The sequence below is a fragment of the Chiloscyllium punctatum genome, chromosome 28, assembly GCF_047496795.1.
Source record: "Chiloscyllium punctatum isolate Juve2018m chromosome 28, sChiPun1.3, whole genome shotgun sequence".
NCBI lineage: Eukaryota > Metazoa > Chordata > Chondrichthyes > Orectolobiformes > Hemiscylliidae > Chiloscyllium > Chiloscyllium punctatum.
The window spans coordinates 8,074,346-8,096,613 of NC_092766.1; the positions used below are offsets into that span (position 1 = coordinate 8,074,346).

Genomic DNA, 22,268 nt, shown 5'->3' on the forward strand with positions numbered 1-22,268 from the left:
GGCAGGGAGAGATAGAAGGAGGGAGAGGGGGGTAGAGAGGGAGACAGAGACAGAAAGGGAGAGGAGAGAGATAGAGACGCAGACACACACATAGGGAGAGAGGGACTGGCAGACAGCCTCCTCAGAATTTCCACATATTTCAATAAGATCCCCTTTGATTCTTCTAAATTCCAATTAAATTGCAACCTAACCTATTTAATCTACCTTCATTCGAAAATCCCTCTGAACTATGTCCAATGTCCTGAGAAAAGGGTCCCAAAACTGCCTGCAATATTGCTGTGTGAAGACAAGGTCATTCTCTTGTCTGTACTTGGACTGTGGACTGAGATTGGTTTTAAAACCCAGAACTGTGGAAGGGATGGGGTCACTTTTACAGGCAAAGCTGTACTTTGACATAACCTCCTTATGTGTGGTATTTACACTGCTGCTTTTCTCCAGCTGGTTGTGACTGGCCGAACCAGAGGTCGTATGCAGAGTGGGATTTGGCTGGCAAGGTGGTCATGGCATAAGCCAATGGTGACCAGTGGGTGCGAGTGGTGATCAGCCTTACAGCAACTTTCTGATTGGTTGCTGGCTTACTGAGCAGCTTGTGGGTGTGGACAATATAGTGAGGGCTGCTGGCAAAGCACGTGGGCTCTCCCTCTCCCTCTCTCTCATGTGCAGCAGAAATACTTGAAAGGCTAAACAAAAAGCCAGTATTTCTTCGCCACCAGTTACAGAGAGAGTGAAAGAGACAACATGCCCTTCCTGCGGTGCAAAACCTTTCCTTCCTGCTGCAGAAAAGCAGCAATGTAAACACCACACACAATGAGTTTTAGTGAAAATACCATTTTGTTTGTAAAAGTGCAGTCTGGGGCTGTCACCAAGATTGAGAAGCCTTCAGACCAGCAGCTGTTTAGGAGCTCTCTCTCTGGACTCTGCAGTAAGCCACTTTAACCCTGAAGAAAACCAGATTATCTTTCCTTTCGGCAGTTGCTGGGAGCTGTGACTTTTAATTCCTAAAAGAGACCTCTGAAAATGGTCCAGCCACTCTGTGCCTCTTGCGACCCAGTGGAAACATCCAGAGAAGGATGACTGAGAAGCAGCTTTTAGGCCAACACAAGTATCACCAGCACAACCCACATGGACAGGAACCACTGAACTGCATTCCCAGCTCCTCCCTTTGCCCAATAACCCATGCTGTTTTCTGTTGGTTATGTGTATATGTCTGTGTGTTTGTGTGTGTAAGGGGGAGTTTGAGGGGATTAAAGTTAGTCAAGTTATACCAATAGTTCAGTTTGTTCACTCGTAGCTAGACCCTAATGCTTTAGAATAAATATTTTTTCTTCATAAGTATTTAATAATAAATATTTTTTCTTCATAACCTGCTGCATGCTTTGTGTCAGACAGGGTCGAAAAAACAACTAACAGAGTTAAATCTGCTGTTTCCAACTGAATCAGAATATGAGGCATTTCTCAATGCTCTGATATTCCACCCTTTCTAACAGATTTATTTCTTCCCAATGACAGATGGTTAAGCTAACTGGGCCCTAGGTACCAGGTTTTTTGTCCCTCTCTCCTATCTGGAAGGATAAATTGCCAGATTTTCCCAACCGACAGATACAGAGAGAAAAAGAAAGTGGCTGCGGGAAGAGATAGAGAGAAATAAGAAAGACTGAGGGAGGCACTCACAGACGCAGAAAGAGAGAGGGAGAGGGAGCAGTCGGCAAGAGAGCGGGAAGAGACCAAAAGACCAAGATAAGTAGTTGAAGAGAGAGACAGAGACAGAGAGACAGTCACAGACAGATAGAGAGAGAGAGAGATAGATAGATAGACAGATAGAGAGAGAGAGAGAGAGAGAGAGAGAGAGAGAGAGTAGGAGTAGAAGTAGGCCAGACAGTCCTTCAAACCCATTCTGCCTTTCAGTATGATCAGAGCTAATCATCTAAAAACTCTTCCTCGAAAATATTCAACGTGTCGGTGTGAACTGCTGTGACAGAGAATTCCACAGGCTCTCACTCTGACTGTAGAAATTTCTCCCTATCTCACGCTATCGGAGGGCCATTTAGGACTGTGAGCCTGTGGTTCTGGACTCCCTGGTCACTGGGAATATGACTCCTGCATTTACTCTTGAGTCCCGTTAGTGATCGCTCCTCCATTCCTATAACCTCCAGCGATTATGGTCCGACCCAATCACTGTTTACCAGCTCTGCCATGCCACCAATCAGTTTGTTCAACCTTCACTGCACTCTGTACAAAGGGAGTACAGTGACCAAGGCCAGCAGCAACAAAGTCTAAGGGCAGAATGATCAGTCAGCTTAACGAACACCTCTCAGAAAGACTCGGTTGGATCACACTCACTGAGCTCCTGGCTAATGTGCAAGGGAACCAGGCTGCTCCAGGGTAAAAGGGAGAGAGAGAGTGAACACGCCCCCACGATTGGCAGAGGGGACTGCATCCTGCAGCTGGCTTCCTCCCTCTGCTACACTCCCTGACATCTGAAGTTAGCCGAGTCCCAACTAACTGGAGCTCAATCTCGCTGTCATATGCCAAGCTGAGACAGCAAAGGCTCCTTACCTTCTCCAGCTGGTGTCCGGGGGAGGTGACAGGTACGCAGAACTGTACGGAGAGCTGTCAACGTGCACACATCAGTTAAGGAGCCTCACTCAGACCGGAATCTGGACAGGAGGGGGTCCAGAATGGAAATCAAATGGGGCTGGTGGGCATTCACACGACAGTGAAGGTCTAGGATAGGGACCTTACCAACACACAGAAACATCTCACACATCCACAGCCCCCCGTAACTCTTGCAGAACAGCCCACAGCCCTGTTGGGGAGCACGATCTCTGCTTCAACTGGAGCTGTGAGCAGCATCAGTGCAGGAGAACAGGGAGGAGATGACTCCGGCTGCTAACCACATCACTACCAGGTCAGTAACTGCAGTGACCAGCTCAGGGACAATGGACCAAACCCCAGCTTTCCCAGAGAGGTCCATCACAGCACACTGCCAACGCAAAAGGATATCTGTCTTCTGTGAGGGGAATTCAGCCTGGCTCTCTGTACCCGCTCCACCAATCCATGATGGCGTGTGCCACGGCTGGAATCCAGCACAGAGCTGAAGGGACTCTGCAACACAACAGAGACTAAATCAACACACACACACACAGGCACACACACACACACCCCCCCCCCCACAGACACACACACACAGAGACACACACAGAGACACACACAGAGACACACACAGAGACACACACAGAGACAGACACAGAGACAGACACAGAGACAGACACAGAGACACACACAGAGAGACAGACACAGAGAGACAGACACAGAGACAGACACAGAGACAGACACAGAGACAGACACAGAGACAGACACACACACACACAGGCACACACACACACACACCCCCCCCCACAGACACACACACACACAGAGACACACAGAGACAGACACAGAGAGACAGACACAGAGAGACAGACACACACACAGACACACAGAGACACAGACAGACACACACAATCACACACAGACGCACACACACACAGGCACACACACACACAAAACTAGATCAGCAGTGATCTGCACATTCAGCCCCAACCACCACAGACAGTACTGCCAGCACCACAGTTACGCTCTCCTCACATCAGCTTTATACAGAGACACCGTCAGGTACCAGCAAGCACTTCGCAGCCAATCAAAACTGAGGCCATGAAGAAAAGGCCGCAACTTGTATCTTAGAACCTCCGACAGTGTTGCATTCCTTCAGCGCTGCCCCTCTAATAGTGCCCACTCCCTCAGCACTAACCCTCCGTCGGTGCCCACTCCCTCAGCACTGACCCTCCGACAGTGCCCACTTCCTCAGCACTGACCCTCCGACAGTGCCCACTCCCTCAGCACTAACCCTCCGTCGGTGCCCACTCCCTCAGCACTGACCCTCCGACAGTGCCCACTTCCTCAGCACTGACCCTCCGACAGTGCCCACTCCCTCAGCACTGACCCTCCGACAGTGCCCACTCCCTCAGCACTGACCCTCCGACAGTGCCCACTCCCTCAGCACTGACCCTCCGACAGTGCCCACTCCCTCAGCACTGACCCTCCGACAGTGCCCACTCCCTCAGCACTGACCCTCCGACAGTGCCCACTCCCTCAGCACTGACACTCTGGCAGTGCGGCACTCCCTCAGCACTGACCCTCTGACAGTGCCCACTCCCTCAGCACTGACCCTCCGACAGTGCCCACTCCCTCAGCACTGACCCTCCGACAGTGCCCACTCCCTCAGCACTGACCCTCCGACAGTGCCCACTCCCTCAGCACTGACCCTCCGACAGTGCCCACTCCCTCAGCACTGACCCTCCGACAGTGCCCACTCCCTCAGCACTGACCCTCCGACAGTGCCCACTCCCTCAGCACTGACCCTCCGACAGTGCCCACTCCCTCAGCACTGACCCTCCGACAGTGCCCACTCCCTCAGCACTGACCCTCCGACAGTGCCCACTCCCTCAGCGCTGACCCTCCGACAGCGCGGCAATCCCTCAGCACTGATCCACCGACAGTGCGGCGCTCCCTCAGCACTGACCCTCCGACAGTGCAGCACTGCCTCAGCACTGACCCACTGACAGTGCCCACTCCCTCAGCACTGACCCTCTGACAGTACCCACTCCCTCAGCACTGACCCTCCAACAATGCGGTAATCCCTCAGCGCTGACCCTCCGACAGTGCGGCACTCCCTCAGCACTGACCCTCCAACAATGCGGTAATCCCTCAGCACTGACCCTCCGACAGTGCAGCACTCCCTCAGCACTGACCCTCCGACAGTGCAGCACTCCCTCAGCACTGACCCTCCGACAGTGCGGCGCTCCCTCAGCACTGACCCTCCGACAGTGCCCACTCCCTCAGCACTGACCCTCCGACAGTGCGGCACTCCCTCAGCACTGACCCTCCGACAGTGCCCGCTCCCTCAGCACTGACCCTCCGACAGTGCGGCGCTCCCTCAGCACTGACCCTCCGACAGTGCCCACTCCCTCAGCACTGACCCGCCGACAGTGCGGCACTCCCTCAGCACTGACCCTCCGACAGTGCCCACTCCCTCAGCACTGACCCTCCGACAGTGCGGCACTCCCTCGGCACTGACCCTCCGACAGCGCGGCAATCCCTCAGCACTGACCCTCCGACAGCGCGGCAATCCCTCAGCACTGACCCTCTGACAGCGTGGCTCTCCCTCAGCACTGACCCTCCGACAATGCCCGTTCCCTCAGCACTAACCGTTCAACTGTGCCCACTCCCTCAGCACTGCCCTTCCAACAGTGCAGCGCTCCCTCAGCACTGCCCCTCCAACAGTGCCTGCTCCCTCAGCACTGATCCTCTGACAGTGCGGCGCTCCCTCAGCACTGACACTCTGACAGTGCCCGCTTCCTCAGCGCTAACCCTCCGATAGTGCAGCACTTCCTCAGAGCTGACCCACCGATAGTGTCCATGAATATCAAGCATTAGTCGTGAACAATCCTGATTACCTGGAATTCAGCGTTGTTGCTAGAGATGGCATTGACATTAGGCAGTGACCCACCATAATACGGCCCTCGAGTATGTGACAGGCGGAGTTGGTGTACCTTCTGAGCCTGTAACTGGGGAAGGAACAGACAACAGGTTTCCTGGGGTCAAAGCAAAACACAACACACGCTGGCAACGCCCACTGGCAACTGGGACATGCCAGAGGGAAATCACATCACCAGTGACAAAAAACACAAAAATACAGCTCCAACAGAACTTCAAGATTCAAACCACTCTCTCGACTCTGGCACAGGACACACATGAATCACAACATACAGCACGAGCAATTTGCAAATCACACACAAACCATGATGTATGCAAATACAGACAAACACAAAAGGGTAAGTGAGACAAACGGGCTAGGTGGAAAGGAAAGCGCTGGATAGAGAGAGAAGAAACCTACCATTACACTTTTTGAATTAAACCAAATCATCGCCCCACAAAGAAGCCTTAAAAAAATTTTATAACACAAACATCTGAGGGAACGATCGGGAGTACTGTTCCACAGCACTGATTCTGTAACATACTCACAAATCAAACACCGACCAGATGAGAGCGCCAGTGTAATACACTCACAGACGAGTCCGCATCAGTACAGTACCCCAGTGTTATACAGTGACAGACCTGTCCCCACCAGTACTGTACCCCAGTGTTATACAGGGACAGACCTGTCCCCACCCAGTACTGTATCCCAGTGTTATACAGTGACAGACCTGTCCCCACCCCAGTACTGTACCCCAGTGTTATACAGTGACAGACCTGTCCCCACCAGTACTGTACCCCAGTGTTATACAGTGACAGACCTGTCCCCACCAGTACTGTACCCCAGTGTTATACACTGACAGACCTGTCCCCACCAGTACTGGACCCCAGTGTTATACAGGGACAGACCTGTCCCCACCAGTACTGTACCCCAGTGTTTTACAGTGACAGACCTGTCCCCACCAGTACGGCACCCCAGTGTTATACAGTGACAGACCTGTCCCCACCAGTACTGTACCCCAAAGTTATACAGGGACAGACCTGTCCCCACCAGTACTGTACCCCAGTGTTATACAGGGACAGACCTGTCCCCACCAGTACTGTACCCCAGTGTTATACAGTGACAGACCTGTCCCCACCAGTACAGTACCCCAGTGTTATACAGGGACAGACCTGTCCCCACCAGTACAGTACCCCAGTGTTATACAGTGACAGACCTGTCCCCACCAGTACTGTACCCCAGTGTTATACAGGGACAGACCTGTCCCCACCAGTACTGTACCCCAGTGTTATACAGGGACAGACCTGTCCCCACCAGTACTGTACCCCAGTGTTATACACTGACAGACCGGTTCCCACCAGTACTGTACCCCAGTGTTATACAGACCTGTTCCCACCAGTACTGTACCCCAGTGTTATACAGGGACAAACCTGTCCCCACCAGTACTGTACCCCAGTGTTATACAGGGACAGACCTGTCCCCACCAGGACTGTACCCCAGTGTTATACAGGGACAGACCTGTCCCCACCCAGTACTGTACCCCAGTGTTATACACTGACAGACCTGTCCCCACCCAGTACTGTACCCCAGTTATACAGTGACAGACCTGTTCCCACCAGTACTGTACCCCAGTGTTATACAGGGACAGACCTGTCCCCACCAGTACTGTACCCCAGTGTTATACAGGGACAGACCTGTCCCCACCCAGTACTGTACCCCAGTGTTATACAGACCTGTCCCCACCAGTACTGTACCACAGTGTTATACAGGGACAGACCTGTCCCCACCAGTACTGTACCCCAGTGTTATACAGTGACAGACCTGTCCCCACCAGTACTGTACCCCAGTGTTATACAGTGACAGACCTGTCCCCACCAGTACTGTACCCCAGTGTTATACACTGACAGACCTGTCCCCACCCAGTACTGTACCCCAGTGTTACACAGTGACAGACCTGTCCCCACCAGTACTGTACCCCAGTGTTATACACTGACAGACCTGTCCCCACCCAGTACTGTACCCCAGTTATACAGTGACAGACCTGTCCCCACCAGTACTGTACCCCAGTGTTATACAGTGACAGACCTGTCCCCACCAGTACTGTACCCCAGTGTTATACAGACCTGTTCCCACCAGTAGTGTACCCCAGTGTTATACACTGACAGACCTGTCCCCACCAGTACTGTACCCCAGTGTTATACAGGGACAGACCTGTCGCCACCAGTACCGTACCCCAGTGTTATACAGTGACAGACCTGTCCCCACCAGTACTGTACCCCAGTGTTATACAGGGACAGACCTGTCCCCACCAGTACTGTACCCCAGTGTTATACACTGACAGACCTGTCCCCACCCAGTACTGTACCCCAGTGTTATACAGTGACAGACCTGTCCCCACCCAGTACTGTACCCCAGTGTTATACAGACCTGTTCCCACCAGTAGTGTACCCCAGTGTTATACAGGGACAGACCTGTCCCCACCAGTACTGTACCCCAGTGTTATACAGGGACAGACCTGTCCCCACCAGTACCGTACCCCAGTGTTATACAGTGACAGACCTGTCCCCACCAGTACTGTACCCCAGTGTTATACAGGGACAGACCTGTCCCCACCAGTACTGTACCCCAGTGTTATACACTGACAGACCTGTCCCCACCCAGTACTGTACCCCAGTGTTATACAGTGACAGACCTGTCCCCACCAGTACTGTACCCCAGTGTAATACAGGGACAGACCTGTCCCCACCAGTACTGTACCCCAGTGTTATACAGGGACAGACCTGACCCCACCAGTACTGTACCCCAGTGTTATACAGGGACAGACCTGTCCCCACCAGTACTGTACCCCAGTGTTATACAGGGACAGCCCTGTCCCCACCAGTACCGTACCCCAGTGTTATACAGGGACAGCCCTGTCCCCACCAGTACCGTACCCCAGTGATATACAGGGACAGCCCTGTCCCCACCAGTACCGTACCCCAGTGTTATACAGGGACAGACCTGTCCCCACCAGTACTGTACCCCAGTGTTATACAGTGACAGACCTGTCCCCACCAGTACTGTACCCCAGTGTTATACAGACCTGTCCCCACCCAGTACTGTACCCCAGTGTTATACAGACCTGTCCCCACCCAGTACTGTACCCCAGTGTTATACAGGGACAGACCTGTCCCCACCAGTACTGTACCCCAGTGTTATACAGACCTGTCCCCACCAGTACTGTACCCCAGTGTTATACAGTGACAGACCTGTCCCCACCAGTACTGTACCCCAGTGTTATACAGTGACAGACCTGTCCCCACCAGTACTGTACCCCAGTGTTATACAGTGACAGACCTGTCCCCACCAGTACTGTACCCCAGTGTTATACAGTGACAGACCTGTCCCCACCAGTACTGTACCCCAGTGTTATACAGCGACAGACCTGTCCCCACCAGTACTGTACCCCAGTGTTATACAGGGACAGACCTATCCCCACCAGTACTGTACCCCAGTGTTATACAGGGACAGACCTGTCCCCACCAAGTACTGTACCCCAGTGTTATACAGGGACAGACCTGTCCCCAGGAGTACAGTACCCCAGTGTTATATAGTGACAGACCTGTCCCCACCAGTACTGTACCCCAGTGTTATACAGACCTGTCCCCACCCAGTACTGTACCCCAGTGTAATACAGTGACAGACCTGTCCCCACCAGTACTGTACCCCAGTGTTATACAGACCTGTCCCCACCCAGTACTGTACCCCAGTGTTATACAGGGACAGACCTGTCCCCACCAGTACCATACCCCAGTGTTATACAGGGACAGACCTGTCCCCACCAGTACCGGACCCCAGTGTTATACACTGACAGACCTGTCCCCACCAGTACTGTACCCCAGTGTTATACAGGGACAGACCTGTCCCCACCAGTACTGTACCCCAGTGTTATACACTGACAGACCTGTCCCCAGCAGTACTGGACCCCAGTGTTATACAGGGACAGACCTGTCCCCACCAGAACTGTACCCCAGTGTTATACAGGGACAGACCTGCCCCCACCAGTACTGTACCCCAGTCTTATACACTGACAGACCTGTCCCCACCAGTACTGTACCCCAGTGTTATACAGTGACAGACCTGTCCCCACCAGTACTGTACCCCAGTGTTATATAGTGACAGACCTGTCCCCACCAGTACTGTACCCCAGTGTTATACAGGGACAGACCTGCCCCCACCAGTACTGTACCCCAGTGTTATACAGGGACAGACCTGTCCCCACCAGTACTGTACCCCAGTGTTATACAGTCACAGACCTGTCCCCACCAGGACTGTACCCCAGTGTTATACAGGGACAGACCTGTCCCCACCAGTACTGTACCCCAGTGTTATACAGGGACAGACCTGTCCCCACCAGTACTGTACCCCAGTGTTATACAGTGACAGACCTGTCCCCACCAGTACTGTACCCCAGTGTTATACAGTGACAGACCTGTCCCCACCAGTACTGTACCCCAGTGTTATACAGGGATAGACCTGTCCCCACCAGTACTGTACCCCAGTGTTATACAGTGACAGACCTGTCCCCACCAGTACAGTACCCCAGTGTTATACAGTGACAGACCTGTCCCCACCAGTACTGTACCCCAGTGTTATACAGTGACAGACCTGTCCCCACCAGTACCGTACCCCAGTGTTATACAGGGACAGACCTGTCCCCACCAGTACCGTACCCCAGTGTTATACAGGGACAGACCTGTCCCCACCAGTACCGTACCCCAGTGTTATACAGGGACAGACCTGTCCCCACCAGTACCGTACCCCAGTGTTATACAGGGACAGACCTGTCCCCACCAGTACCGTACCCCAGTGTTATACAGGGACAGACCTGTCCCCACCAGTACCGTACCCCAGTGTTATACAGGGACAGACCTGTCGCCACCAGTACTGTACCCCAGTGTTATACAGGGACAGACCTGTCCCCACCAGTACTGTACCCCAGTGTTATACAGGGACAGACCTGTCCCCACCAGTACTGTACCCCAGTGTTATACAGGGACAGACCTGTCCCCACCAGTACCGTACCCCAGTGTTATACAAACCTGTCCCCACCAGTACTGTACCCCAGTGTTATACAGGGACAGACCTGTCCCCACCAGTACTGTACCCCAGTGTTATACAGACCCGTCCCCACCAGTACTGTACCCCAGTGTTATACAGTGACAGACCCGTCCCCACCAGTACTGTACCCCAGTGTTATACAAGGACAGACCCGTCCCCACCAGTACTGTACCCCAGTGTTATACAGGGACAGACCCGTCCCCACCAGTACTGTACCCCAGTGTTATACAGTGACAGACCCGTCCCCACCAGTACTGTACCCCAGTGTTATACAGGGACAGACCTGTCCCCACCAGTACTGTACCCCAGTGTTATACAGTGACAGACCTGTCCCCACCAGTACTGTACCCCATTGTTATACAGGGACAGACCTGTCCCCACCAGTACTGTACCCCACTGTTATACAGGGACAGACCTGTCCCCACCAGTACTGTACCCCAGTGTTATACAGTGACAGACCTGTCCCCACCAGTACTGTACCCCAGTGTTATACAGGGACAGACCTGTCCCCACCCAGTACTGTACCCCAGTGTGATACAGGGACAGACCTGTCCCCACCAGTACTGTACCCCATTGTAATACAGGGACAGACCTGTCCCCACCAGTACTGTACCCCAGTGTTATACAGTGACAGCCCTGTCCCCACCAGTACTGTACCCCAGTGTTATACAGGGACAGACCTGTCCCCACCAGTACCGTACCCCAGTGTTATACAGGGACAGACCTGTCCCCACCAGTACCGGACCCCAGTGTTATACACTGACAGACCTGTCCCCACCAGTACTGTACCCCAGTGTTATACAGGGACAGACCTGTCCCCACCAGTACTGTACCCCAGTGTTATACACTGACAGACCTGTCCCCACCAGTACTGGACCCCAGTGTTATACAGGGACAGACCTGTCCCCACCAGTACTGTACCCCAGTGTTATACAGGGACAGACCTGCCCCCACCAGTACTGTACCCCAGTCTTATACACTGACAGACCTGTCCCCACCAGTACTGTACCCCAGTGTTATACAGTGACAGACCTGTCCCCACCAGTACTGTACCCCAGTGTTATATAGTGACAGACCTGTCCCCACCAGTACTGTACCCCAGTGTTATACAGGGACAGACCTGCCCCCACCAGTACTGTACCCCAGTGTTATACAGGGACAGACCTGTCCCCACCAGTACTGTACCCCAGTGTTATACAGTGACAGACCTGTCCCCACCAGGACTGTACCCCAGTGTTATACAGGGACAGACCTGTCCCCACCAGTACAGTACCCCAGTGTTATACAGGGACAGACCTGTCCCCACCAGTACTGTACCCCAGTGTTATACAGGGACAGACCTGTCCCCACCAGTACAGTACCCCAGTGTTATACAGTGACAGACATGTCCCCACCAGTACTGTACCCCAGTGTTATACAGTGACAGACCTGTCCCCACCAGTACTGTACCCCAGTGTTATACAGGGATAGACCTGTCCCCACCAGTACTGTACCCCAGTGTTATACAGTGACAGACCTGTCCCCACCAGTACAGTACCCCAGTGTTATACAGTGACAGACCTGTCCCCACCAGTACAGTACCCCAGTGTTATACAGTGACAGACCTGTCCCCACCAGTACCGTACCCCAGTGTTATACAGGGACAGACCTGTCCCCACCAGTACCGTACCCCAGTGTTATACAGGGACAGACCTGTCCCCACCAGTACCGTACCCCAGTGTTATACAGGGACAGACCTGTCCCCACCAGTACCGTACCCCAGTGTTATACAGGGACAGACCTGTCCACACCAGTACCGTACCCCAGTGTTATACAGGGACAGACCTGTCCCCACCAGTACCGTACCCCAGTGTTATACAGGGACAGACCTGTCCCCACCAGTACTGTACCCCAGTGTTATACAGAGACAGACCTGTCCCCACCAGTACTGTACCCCAGTGTTATACAGGGACAGACCTGTCCCCACCAGTACTGTACCCCAGTGTTATACAGGGACAGACCTGTCCCCACCAGTACTGTACCCCAGTGTTATACAGGGACAGACCTGTCCCCACCAGTACCGTACCCCAGTGTTATACAGACCTGTCCCCACCAGTACTGTACCCCAGTGTTATACAGGGACAGACCTGTCCCCACCAGTACTGTACCCCAGTGTTATACAGACCCGTCCCCACCAGTACTGTACCCCAGTGTTATACAGTGACAGACCCGTCCCCACCAGTACTGTACCCCAGTGTTATACAAGGACAGACCCGTCCCCACCAGTACTGTACCCCAGTGTTATACAGGGACAGACCCGTCCCCACCAGTACTGTACCCCAGTGTTATACAGTGACAGACCCGTCCCCACCAGTACTGTACCCCAGTGTTATACAGGGACAGACCTGTCCCCACCAGTACTGTACCCCAGTGTTATACAGGGACAGACCTGTCCCCACCAGTACTGAACCCCATTGTTATACAGGGACAGACCTGTCCCCACCAGTACTGTACCCCAGTGTTATACAGGGACAGACCTGTCCCCACCAGTACTGTACCCCAGTGTTATACAGGGACAGACCTGTCCCCACCAGTACTGTACCCCAGTGTTATACAGGGACAGACCTGTCCCCACCCAGTACTGTACCCCAGTGTGATACAGGGACAGACCTGTCCCCACCAGTACTGTACCCCATTGTAATACAGGGACAGACCTGTCCCCACCAGTACTGTACCCCAGTGTTATACAGTGACAGACCTGTCCCCACCAGTACTGTACCCCAGTGTTATATGGTGACAGACCTGTCCCCACCAGTACTGTACCCCAGTGTTATACAGGGACAGACCTGTCCCCACCAGTACTGTACCCCATTGTTATACAGGGACAGACCTGTCCCCACCAGTACTGTACCCCAGTGTTATACAGGGACAGACCTGTCCCCACCAGTACTGTACCCCATTGTTATACAGGGACAGACCTATCCCCACCAGTACTGTACCCCATTGTTATACAGGGACAGACCTGTCCCCACCAGTACTGTACCCCAGTGTTATACAGGGACAGACCCGTCCCCACCAGTAGTGTACCCCAGTGTTATACAGTGACAGACCCGTCCACACCAGTACTGTACCCCAGTGTTATACAGTGACAGCCCTGTCCCCACCCAGTACTGTACCCCAGTGTTATACAGTGACAGCCCTGTCCCCACCAGTACTGTACCCCAGTGTTATACAGTGACAGACCCGTCCCCACCAGTAGTGTACCCCAGTGTTATACAGTGAAAGACCCGTCCCCACCAGTACTGTACCCCAGTGTTATACAGTGACAGACCTGTCCCCCACCAGTACTGTACCCCAGTGTTATACAGTGACAGACCTGTCCCCCACCAGTACTGTACCCCAGTGTTATACAGGGACAGACCTGTCCCCACCAGTACTGTACCCCAGTGTTATACAGTGACAGACCTGTCCCCACCAGTACTGTACCCCAGTGTTATACAGGGACAGACCTGTCCCCACCCAGTACTGTACCCCAGTGTGATACAGGGACAGACCTGTCCCCACCAGTACTGTACCCCAGTGTTATACAGTGACAGACCTGTCCCCACCAGTACTGTACCCCAGTGTTATACAGGGACAGACCTGTCCCCGCCAGTACTGTACCCCAGTGTTATACAGGGACAGACCTGTCTCCACCAGTACTGTACCCCAGTGTTATACAGTGACAGCCCTGTCCCCACCAATACTGTACCCCAGTGTTATACAGGGACAGACCTGTCCCCGCCAGTACTGTACCCCAGTGTTATACAGGGACAGACCTGTCCCCGCCAGTACTGTACCCCAGTGTTATACAGGGACAGACCTGTCTCCACCAGTACTGTACCCCAGTGTTATACAGGGACAGACCTGTCCCCACCAGTACTGTACCCCAGCGTTATACAGTGACAGACCTGTCCCCACCAGTACTGTACCCCAGTGTTATACAGTGACAGACCTGTCTCCACCAGTACTGTACCCCAGTGTTATACAGGGACAGACCTGTCTCCACCAGTACTGTACCCCAGTGTTATACACTGACAGACCTGTCCCCACCAGTACTGTACCCCAGTGTTATACAGGGACAGACCTGTCCCCACCAGTACTGTACCCCAGTGTTATATAGTGACAGACCTGTCCCCACCAGTACTGTACCCCAGTGTTATACAGTGACAGACCTGTCCCCACCAGTACAGTACCCCAGTGTTATACAGTGACAGACCTGTCCCCACCAGTACAGTACCCCAGTGTTATACAGTGACAGACCTGTCCCCACCAGTACCGTACCCCAGTGTTATACAGGGACAGACCTGTCCCCACCAGTACCGTACCCCAGTGTTATACAGGGACAGACCTGTCCCCACCAGTACCGTACCCCAGTGTTATACAGGGACAGACCTGTCCCCACCAGTACCGTACCCCAGTGTTATACAGGGACAGACCTGTCCCCACCAGTACCGTACCCCAGTGTTATACAGGGACAGACCTGTCCCCACCAGTACCGTACCCCAGTGTTATACAGGGACAGACCTGTCCCCACCAGTACTGTACCCCAGTGTTATACAGGGACAGACCTGTCCCCACCAGTACTGTACCCCAGTGTTATACAGGGACAGACCTGTCCCCACCAGTACTGTACCCCAGTGTTATACAGGGACAGACCTGTCCCCACCAGTACCGTACCCCAGTGTTATACAGACCTGTCCCCACCAGTACTGTACCCCAGTGTTATACAGGGACAGACCTGTCCCCACCAGTACTGTACCCCAGTGTTATACAGACCCGTCCCCACCAGTACTGTACCCCAGTGTTATACAGTGACAGACCCGTCCCCACCAGTACTGTACCCCAGTGTTATACAGGGACAGACCCGTCCCCACCAGTACTGTACCCCAGTGTTATACAGGGACAGACCCGTCCCCACCAGTACTGTACCCCAGTGTTATACAGTGACAGACCCGTCCCCACCAGTACTGTACCCCAGTGTTATACAGGGACAGACCTGTCCCCACCAGTACTGTACCCCATTGTTATACAGTGACAGACCTGTCCCCACCAGTACTGTACCCCAGTGTTATACAGGGACAGACCTGTCTCCACCAGTACTGTACCCCAGTGTTATACAGGGACAGACCGGTCCCCACCAGTACTATACCCCAGTGTTATACAGGGACAGACCTATCCCCACCAGTACTGTACCCCAGTGTTATACACTGACAGACCTGTCCCCACCAGTACTGTACCCCAGTGTTATACAGGGACAGACCTGTCCCCACCAGTACTGTACCCCAGTGTTATACACTGACAGACCTGTCCCCACCAGTACTGTACCCCAGTGTTGTACAGGGACAGACCTGTCCCCACCAGTACTGTACCCCAGTGTTATACAGTGACAGACCCGTCCCCACCAGTACTGTACCCCAGTGTTATACAGTGACAGACCTGTCCCCACCAGTACTGTACCCCAGTGTTATACAGGGACAGACCTGTCCCCACCCCAGTACTGTACCCCAGTGTTATACAGTGACAGACCTGTCCCCACCCAGTACTGTACCCCAGTGTTATACAGGGACAGACCTGTCCCCACCAGTACCGTACCCCAGTGTTATACAGACCTGTCCCCACCAGTACTGTACCCCAGTGTTATACAGGGACAGACCTGTCCCCACCAGTACTGTACCCCAGTGTTATACAGACCCGTTCCCACCAGTACTGTACCCCAGTGTTATACAGTGACAGACCCGTCCCCACCAGTACTGTACCCCAGTGTTATACAGGGACAGACCCGTCCCCACCAGTACTGTACCCCAGTGTTATACAGGGACAGACCCGTCCCCACCAGTACTGTACCCCAGTGTTATACAGTGACAGACCCGTCCCCACCAGTACTGTACCCCAGTGTTATACAGGGACAGACCTGTCCCCACCAGTACTGTACCCCATTGTTATACAGTGACAGCCCTGTCCCCACCAGTACTGTACCCCAGTGTTATACAGGGACAGACCTGTCCCCGCCAGTACTGTACCCCAGTGTTATACAGTGACAGACCGGTCCCCACCAGTACTATACCCCAGTGTTATACAGGGACAGACCTGTCCCCACCAGTACTGTACCCCAGTGTTATACACTGACAGACCTGTCCCCACCAGTACTGTACCCCAGTGTTATACAGGGACAGACCTGTCCCCACCAGTACTGTACCCCAGTGTTATACACTGACAGACCTGTCCCCACCAGTACTGTACCCCAGTGTTATACAGGGACAGACCTGTCCCCACCAGTACTGTACCCCAGTGTTATACAGTGACAGACCCGTCCCCACCAGTACTGTACCCCAGTGTTATACAGTGACAGACCTGTCCCCACCAGTACTGTACCCCAGTGTTATACAGGGACAGACCTGTCCCCACCCCAGTACTGTACCCCAGTGTTATACAGTGACAGACCTGTCCCCACCCAGTACTGTACCCCAGTGTTATACAGGGACAGCCCTGTCCCCACCAGTACTGTACCCCAGTGTTATACAGTGACAGACCTGTCCCCACCAGTACTGTACCCCAGTGTTATACAGTGACAGACCCGTCCCCACCAGTACTGTACCCCAGTGTTATACAGTGACAGACCTGTCCCCACCAGTACTGTACCCCAGTGTTATACAGGGACAGCCCTGTCCCCACCAGTACTGTACCCCAGTGTTATACAGTGACAGACCTGTCCCCACCAGTACTGTACCCCAGTGTTATACAGGGACAGACCTGTCCCCACCCCAGTACTGTACCCCAGTGTTATACACTGACTGACCTGTCCCCACCAGTACCGTACCCCAGTGTTATACAGTGACAGACCTGTCCCCACCAGTACTGTACCCCAGTGTTATACAGGGACAGCCCTGTCCCCACCAGTACTGTACCCCAGTGTTATACAGTGACAGACCTGTCCCCACCAGTACCGTACCCCAGTGTTATACAGTGACAGACCTGTCCCCACCAGTACTGTACCCCAGTGTTATACAGTGACAGACCTGTCCCCACCAGTACCGTACCCCAGTGTTATACAGGGACAGACCTGTCCCCACTCAGTACTGTACCCCAGTATTATACAGGGACAGACCTGTCCCCACCAGTACTGTACCCCAGTGTTATACAGACCTGTCCCCACCAGTACCGTACCCCAGTGTTATACAGTGACAGACCTGCCCCCACCAGTACTGTACCCCAGTGTTATACAGGGACAGCCCTGTCCCCACCCAGTACTGTACCCCAGTGTTATACACTGACAGACCTGTCCCCACCCAGTAGTGTACCCCAGTGTTATACAGTGACAGACCTGTCCCCACCAGTACTGTACCCCAGTGTTATACAGTGACAGACCTGTCCCCACCAGTACTGTACCCCAGTGTTATACAGGGACAGCCCTGTCCCCACCCAGTACTGTACCCCAGTGTTATACAGTGACAGACCTATCCCCACCAGTACCGTACCCCAGTGTTATACAGGGACAGACCTGTCCCCACCAGTACTGTACCCCAGTGTTATACAGGGACAGACCTGTCCCCACCAGTACTGTACCCCAGTGTTATACAGTGACAGACCTGTCCCCACCAGTACTGTACCCCAGTGTTATACAGTGACAGACCTGTCCCCACCAGTACTGTACCCCAGTGTTATACAGTGACAGACCTGTCCCCACCAGTACTGTACCCCAGTGTTATACAGTGACAGACCTGTCCCCACCAGTACCGTACCCCAGTGTTATACAGGGACAGACCTGTCCCCACCCAGTACTGTACCCCAGTATTATACAGGGACAGACCTGTCCCCACCCAGTACTGTACCCCAGTGTTATACAGTGACAGACCTGTCCCCACCAGTACCGTACCCCAGTGTTATACAGGGACAGACCTGTCCCCACCAGTACTGTACCCCAGTGTTACACAGTGACAGACCTGTCCCCACCAGTACTGTACCCCAGTGTTATACAGGGACAGACCTGTCCCCACCAGTACTGTACCCCAGTGTTATACAGGGACAGACCTGTCCCCACCAGTACTGTACCCCAGTGTTACACAGTGACAGACCTGTCCCCACCAGTACTGTACCCCAGTGTTATACAGGGACAGACCTGTCCCCACCAGTACTGTACCCCAGTGTTATACAGGGACAGACCTGTCCCCACCAGTACTGTACCCCAGTGTTATACAGGGACAGACCTGTCCCCACCAGTACTGTACCCCAGTGTTACACAGTGACAGACCTGTCCCCACCAGTACCGTACCCCAGTGTTATACAGGGACAGACCTGTCCCCACCAGTACTGTACCCCAGTGTTATACAGGGACAGACCTGTCCCCACCAGTACTGTACCCCAGTGTTACACAGTGACAGACCTGTCCCCACCAGTACTGTACCCCAGTGTTATACAGGGACAGACCTGTCCCCACCAGTACTGTACCCCAGTGTTACACAGTGACAGACCTGTCCCCACCAGTACCGTACCCCAGTGTTATACAGGGACAGACCTGTCCCCACCAGTACCGTACCCCAGTGTTATACAGGGACAGACCTGTCCCCACCAGTACCGTACCCCAGTGTTATACAGTGACAGACCTGTCCCCACCAGTACTGTACCCCAGTGTTATACAGGGACAGCCCTGTCCCCACCCAGTACTGTACCCCAGTGTTATACAGGGACAGACCTGTCCCCACCAGTACCGTACCCCAGTGTTATACAGGGACAGACCTGTCCCCACCAGTACTGTACCCCAGTGTTATACAGGGACAGACCTGTCCCCACCAGTACTGTACCCCAGTGTTATACAGGGACAGACCTGTCCCCACCAGTACTGTACCCCAGTGTTACACAGTGACAGACCTGTCCCCACCAGTACCGTACCCCAGTGTTATACAGGGACAGACCTGTCCCCACCAGTACTGTACCCCAGTGTTATACAGGGACAGACCTGTCCCCACCAGTACTGTACCCCAGTGTTACACAGTGACAGACCTGTCCCCACCAGTACTGTACCCCAGTGTTATACAGGGACAGACCTGTCCCCACCAGTACTGTACCCCAGTGTTACACAGTGACAGACCTGTCCCCACCCAGTACTGTACCCCAGTGTTATACAGGGACAGACCTGTCCCCACCCAGTACTGTACCCCAGTGTTATACAGGGACAGACCTGTCCCCACCAGTACTGTACCCCAGTGTTATACAGGGACAGACCTGTCCCCACCAGTACTGTACCCCAGTGTTATACAGGGACAGACCTGTCCCCACCAGTACTATACCCCAGTGTTATACAGTGACAGACCTGTCCCCACCAGTACTGTACCCCAGTGTTATACAGTGACAGACCTGTCCCCACCCAGTACTGTACCCCAGTGTTATACAGGGACAGACCTGTCCCCACCAGTACTGTACCCCAGTGTTATACAGTGACAGACCTGTCCCCACCCAGTACTGTACCCCAGTGTTATACAGGGACAGACCTGTCCCCACCAGTACTGTACCCCAGTGTTATACAGTGACAGACCTGTCCCCACCAGTACTGTACCCCAGTGTTATACAGTGACAGACCTGTCCCCACCCAGTACTGTACCCCAGTGTTATTCAGGGACAGACCTGTCCCCACCAGGACTGTACCCCAGTGTGATACAGGGACAGACCTGTCCCCACCAGTACTGTACCCCAGTGTTATACAGTGACAGACCTGTCCCCACCCAGTACTGTACCCCAGTGTTATACAGTGACAGACCTGTCCCCACCAGTACTGTACCCCAGTGTTATACAGTGACAGACCTGTCCCCACCCAGTACTGTACCTCAGTGTTATACAGGGACAGACCTGTCCCCACCCAGTACTGTACCCCAGTGTTATTCAGGGACAGACCTGTCCCCACCAGTACTGTACCCCAGTGTGATACAGGGACAGACCTGACCCCACCCAGTACTGTACCCCAGTGTTATACAGTGACAGACCTGTCCCCACCAGTACTGTACCCCAGTGTGATACAGGGACAGACCTGTCCCCACCCAGTACTGTACCCCAGTGTTACACAGTGACAGACCTGTCCCCACCAGTACTGTACCCCAGTGTGATACAGGGACAGACCTGTCCCCACCCAGTACTGTACCCCAGTGTTACACAGTGACAGACCTGTCCCCACCAGTACCGTACCCCAGTGTTATACAGTGACAGACCTGTCCCCACCAGTACTGTACCCCAGTGTTATACAGTGACTGACCTGTCCCCACCAGTACTGTACCCCAGTGTTATACAGTGACAGACCTGTCCCCACCCAGTACTGTACCCCAGTGTTATACAGTGACAGACCTGTCCCCACCAGTACTGTACCCCAGTGTTATACAGTGACAGACCTGTCCCCACCCAGTACTGTACCCCAGTGTTATACAGAGACAGACCTGTCCCCACCAGTACTGTACCCCAGTGTTATACAGGGACAGACCTGTCCCCACCCAGTACTGTACCCCAGTGTTATACAGTGACAGACCTGTCCCCACCCAGTACTGTACCCCAGTGTTATACAGTGACAGACCTGTCCCCACCAGTACTGTACCCCAGTGTTATACAGGGACAGACCTGTCCCCACCAGTACTGTACCCCAGTGTTATACAGGGACAGACCTGTCCCCACCAGTACTGTACCCCAGTGTTATACAGGGACAGACCTGTCCCCACCCCGTACTGTACCCCAGTGTTATACAGGGACAGACCTGTCCCCACCAGTACTGTACCCCAGTGTTATACAGGGACAGACCTGTCCCCACCAGTACTGTACCCCAGTGTTATACAGGGACAGACCTGTCCCCACCCCGTACTGTACCCCAGTGTTATACAGGGACAGACCTGGCCCCACCAGTACCGTACCCCAGTGTTATACAGCGACAGACCTGTTCCCACCAGTACTGTACCCCAGTGTTATACAGTGACAGACCTGTCCCCACCCAGTACTGTACCCCAGTGTTATACAGTGACAGACCTGTCCCCACCAGTACTGTACCCCAGTGTTATACAGTGACAGACCCGCCCCCACCAGTACTGTACCCCAGTGTTATACAGTGACAGACCTGGCCCCACCAGTACTGTACCCCAGTGTTATACAGTGACAGACCTGTCCCCACCCAGTACTGTACCCCAGTGTTATACAGTGACAGACCTGTCCCCACCCCATACTGTACCCCAGTGTTATACAGTGACAGACCTGTCCCCACCAGTACTGTACCCCAGTGTTATACAGGGACAGACCTGTCCCCACCAGTACTGTACCCCAGTGTTATACAGTGACAGACCTGTCCCCACCAGTACTGTACCCCAGTGTTATACAGGGACAGACCTGTCCCCACCAGTACTGTACCCCAGTGTTATACAGGGACAGACCTGTCCCCACCAGTACTGTACCCCAGTGTTATACAGGGACAGACCTGTCCCCACCAGTACTGTACCCCAGTGTTATACAGGGACAGACCTGTCCCCACCAGTACTGTACCCCAGTGTTATACAGTGACAGACCTGTCCCCACCAGTACTGTACCCCAGTGTTATACAGCGACAGACCTGTCCCCACCAGTACTGTACCCCAGTGTTATACAGGGACAGACCTGTCCCCACCAGTACTGT

General features: G+C 53.7%; 1 protein-coding gene across 2 annotated transcripts in view; it reads right to left on the reverse strand.

The window, feature by feature from the left end:
* LOC140453956 (CREB-regulated transcription coactivator 2-like) overlaps positions 1 to 22,268 on the reverse strand; it is a 114,974-nt gene that overhangs the window by 92,176 nt on the left and 530 nt on the right. For both annotated transcript variants that reach the window (XM_072548833.1, XM_072548832.1), the window contains exons 2-4: positions 5,496 to 5,606; positions 3,004 to 3,105; positions 2,557 to 2,618 (exon numbers count right to left, since the gene is read on the reverse strand). In XM_072548833.1, the coding sequence (XP_072404934.1) occupies positions 2,557 to 2,618; positions 3,004 to 3,105; positions 5,496 to 5,606 (275 nt within the window). The remainder of the gene's footprint in view (positions 1 to 2,556; positions 2,619 to 3,003; positions 3,106 to 5,495; positions 5,607 to 22,268) is intronic.